Source organism: Cnephaeus nilssonii (assembly GCF_951640355.1).
Source record: "Cnephaeus nilssonii genome assembly, chromosome: X".
NCBI classification, from domain to species: domain Eukaryota; kingdom Metazoa; phylum Chordata; class Mammalia; order Chiroptera; family Vespertilionidae; genus Cnephaeus; species Cnephaeus nilssonii.
The window spans coordinates 87,492,021-87,495,821 of record NC_137071.1 but is presented as its reverse complement, the minus strand read 5'-3'; the positions used below and the strand labels follow the sequence as shown (position 1 = coordinate 87,495,821).

Sequence of the window (3,801 nt, the reverse complement as noted above, 5' to 3'; positions counted from 1 at the left end):
GGGTGCCATAGTTTGGCTCTGTGATCTAAGGGACAAGTCAATTGTAGAGAGTCTCTATATACCTTTGGGGAATATTTCAGCTTATTTCTTCTTCCCTTTGCCTCGCCTGCAAAATGAGATTGCTAAAAACCCCACCCCTTTATAGCTTTTTACCATATTTCTCTTATTTCCTTTTCCTTTACTTCTTAAAATAATACCACAGAGACATTAAAATAGATGCTGATATATATTTATTGACATAGAAAGAAGCCCACAACAAATTGTTTGGTGAAAAAATACAGACTATAGAACAGCACTTATATTTGACACTTTTATCTGTACATATATCTATCTGGGTACATACTAGTAGGTATAGGGAAATATCTAGAAGGATAGTCATTAAAGGGTTGACAATGGTTATATAAGGGTAGAAGATTTGGACTAATTTGTACTTGACTTTTTGTACTTTTTTGTTGTTTGAAGATTTAACAGTGAATTATACCACTTTCACAAAGAGAATAAAGCCATCAAGGAAATGAGCACACACAGAAAATAGACCCTTAGGCAGCAGAGGTGGGGGTGGGGAGCAAGGTCAGACGACAGGCCATCTTTCTCCACTGTGCTTGTATCCAAGACCCTTTCTCCTGAACCCTAAATAAAAGCTGCTATGTGGATTAATTCATGCAATTAGAAGCCCCCTCCCTCAGTTTTCCCATCACTAGGCTCTGAATATAGCTTACGGGTTCATTTAAGGCTGAAGGCTAGCACCTCACTGTAGCTCAGAAGGGTCATCAGATTGGTCAGAAGCTTCTCTTGACCCCTCCTCCTCTGTATGTGTCAGCTCCTGCAGGGTCATGACCAGATTTTCAAACATCTCAGCCTTGTTCTTGTCACAGGTTTCCTTCGAGTGGTCCTCCTTGCCACAATATGAAGAATGGGTTGTGTATTTTCGCTTCCTGGCTCTACAAACATCCCCAGGACCATCATTTTTATCTCCAGAACCCCCACTGGTGGAAGGAGACTGAGCCTGGGAACTATTGGGGGAATCAATGACTACCACTTGATCCTGAGGTCTGGCTCTGCTTCTGGGGGGAGGAGAACCAGACGATGAAAGTGGAGGGTCCTGAGACTCCACCAGGATCACATCTTCATCTGAGTCATCCAGAGTGTCATCTATTTCTATAACGTTGCAGTCAGCACTGCCGATTACTATCCGTAGGGAACCCTGAAATGCCACTGGGCTGGTTGCCCTCTCCACCATTGACTCAGATCTCCTGGCCCGCTTCCGACTAATTAAAGTGTCATCCCAATCCTCCTCCTCCCTTATCATCTTGATTAACTCCAGAAAATTGGGAAGTCGCTCCTGATCATTTGCATACATCCTGAGAAGACGCTTCAGCCTGTAGCGCAGGTCCCCATTCAGCTCAGCCCCTAAAAGGAGCTGGTGCAGGCGAGTCTGGTTTGCATCTTTCGCAGCTATGATCCCTGCCTGAATAGCATTCTGGAGCTGCACCTCTAAACGGATCACATAAAGGGAGGCTTTCTCCCCTTGTGCCTGCAGGGTGTTAAAAAATTTACCATGGGCAGTCACATTGTTTTCAGTCTCCCCAAACACCAATTTCATTGCGTGCAAGAAATCTGCCACACTTAGGTTGGGGTTGGCTGCCTGGAGCAAATGCATGACCTCCCGGGCAGGGCCCCTAAGGGTTTTCAGCAAGCGCTTGAGCTTTTCTTCTTCAGACATATTCCAATCTGGCAGGACCCCATTGACTTGGATTAGCCAGTTTTCAAAGGTTTCTTCCCCCTGGGCTGGCACCCCCCTCCCTGAGAACAGCTTCATGTTTCTTTCTGCCATGTTGGCCATTAAAGGACCAAGACTCCTACCCAGGGACCTCAGCATAGAATGGGCCCAAGGCGGCAAGCGTGTGTTCTGCCGCCGGCTATTACCCATGTGTGCAATGATGCTAGCCATGACAGATGATCGGGTATCTGAATATTATCAAGATGTTTGGGCTTTTTGGAAAAGACTAATCTGTAGGCGTGCCGGGAGCCTCTGCCTTCCTCCTGTAAAAAATAAAAAAATAAAAAAATAAAAACAGGAGGGGTGTGTAAGAGGAGATTAATAAGGCTGCAGCTGTTTTCTCTCCCTTCCTGAATATCCTGCGGTACATTTTATATCTGCCTGCTGTCCTAAAAATATCCTCCAGGAGACTGGCAGTTACAACCTCAGGGAGCCAGCAGGTGTCTCCCTGTTAGCGGGGAGCTTTGGACAGCCACATCCATTCCTCCAGTCTTTCAAGAGCAACAGCAACTGTTGCTTCTAATTCTAAGTGTAATAGTGTATGGAGCTGATGTTGGGCTCTCAAAATAGAGCACAGTGGTCAGATCTCATTAACCTCATGGTCTCAGGTCTCAACCACATTCCCTCTCAAAGTGTCTCTCCCCCCACCCTTTATCTCTCAGATTCTTACAGGAGCTCAGGAACAAGCGTGCGCCTTTATTTCACTATCAGCCTCTGCAACTGGTGGCCTCCATGAGAAAGCTTGTCTCCAGGATACAGTCGATCTTTGTCCACTGGGAGTCCCTGATCCCGGACCTCTGGGCATCAAGACTGAGCCTCCGCCAGGAAGGGCAGGGAAAGGAAGGGTCAGAAACAGCCCCATCCCTCATCCCGCTCCCTCCCTCCTCATCCCACACCCCTTTGCTCCCTCCGCTGTAGCCAAGCTGAAAATTCCCTCACCGACCTTTTGAATACAAGCGAAAGCGACCCTCGCCCCGCCCCATTACACTTCCCCTTGGAAATCCTCGGCCTACCAGCTCTGCAATCAGCCGCACAGAATTCAAGTCCGGAATCGTCTTAGATGGCCTGCCACCGAAAAAGGGAATAGGAGTTGGACACGCACACGCACACCCATATATCCCTCACCAGGGTGAGATGAGGGGATGCAAAGGGCTGTCAAGACAGACAGCTTGCGAGTCTCTTCCCTTGCCTCCCCAACCTCCCTGAAAACTGCCCCCTCTCAATCCAGGCAAACCCTACCCACTAGACAGCATCCCGTGGCACCCAACCTCCTCCCTCAGCGCAGCCAGGCCATACTGAGTGCTCCTTGCCCAGCCTCCTAATTCTGGATTTTCCAAGCGGGGAGCCGCCCAGTCCCGGTGTGGCTTTCCCTCCTCTTTCCCCGCCGGGCAATCGCGCCCCCTTTATTTACCTGTGTTCCGCGGGTGGGCAGCGGCGAGACAGCTCTGGATGTAGGCTTTGGCCTCTGTGGCCCTGCAGTGGGAAAGGATGGACGCTTCCTGGGCCGCTAAGCTACTCGGGGCTGCCGGAACCGAACTGCTCTGCACTGCCGCCCAGCTAGGGGGAGTCGAGTTCGGTCAGCACGGTTCCCAAGGCAGCAGCAGCTGCTTTTATCCTCAGTCCTCTGAGACAAAAGAGCGTGACGCGCGGGCTGGCGCGGCCAATCAAAGAGGCGTGTGTGTGTTGGTGGGGCAGACGATTCCCAGCACAACCTCCATCCTAGGCCAATTATACCGGAGCAGGGGGTGGGGGGTGGGGGAGGGGACAAGGGACTGGGCCGCAGGTCTGCTGGGCTTCAAGTGCAGTTTGGTTGCATGGGCTGCAAATTTGCTACTCTTCCCTTCTCCCTCTTTCTCCCTTGACTAAATTCCGTGCCTTGAGGGCAAGTGCATTAAACACGAGGTGGGATCGAAAACAAATAAATAATAGAAGGATTTCACCTTTGTGTGGTGGGAAGAGGGGTAGGGGTAAGAACACTAGAGTTTTCTTAGTGCAAATAGGCTTGCACAGACATCTTTTAC

At 49.7% G+C, this 3,801-nt stretch overlaps 1 protein-coding gene across 1 annotated transcript; it reads right to left on the bottom strand.

Moving 5' to 3' along the window:
• Nucleotides 1–224: 224 nt before the first annotated feature.
• ZCCHC12 (zinc finger CCHC-type containing 12) lies at nucleotides 225–3,344 on the bottom strand. The gene is made up of 4 exons (XM_079765777.1): nucleotides 3,192–3,344; nucleotides 2,794–2,845; nucleotides 2,451–2,596; nucleotides 225–2,043 (listed from the first exon to the last, which is right to left on the bottom strand). Exon 4 carries the CDS (start codon nucleotides 1,949–1,951, stop codon nucleotides 749–751), a length of 1,203 nt encoding a protein of 400 aa, XP_079621903.1. The 5' UTR covers nucleotides 1,952–2,043; nucleotides 2,451–2,596; nucleotides 2,794–2,845; nucleotides 3,192–3,344; the 3' UTR covers nucleotides 225–748.
• Nucleotides 3,345–3,801: the final 457 nt, after the last annotated feature.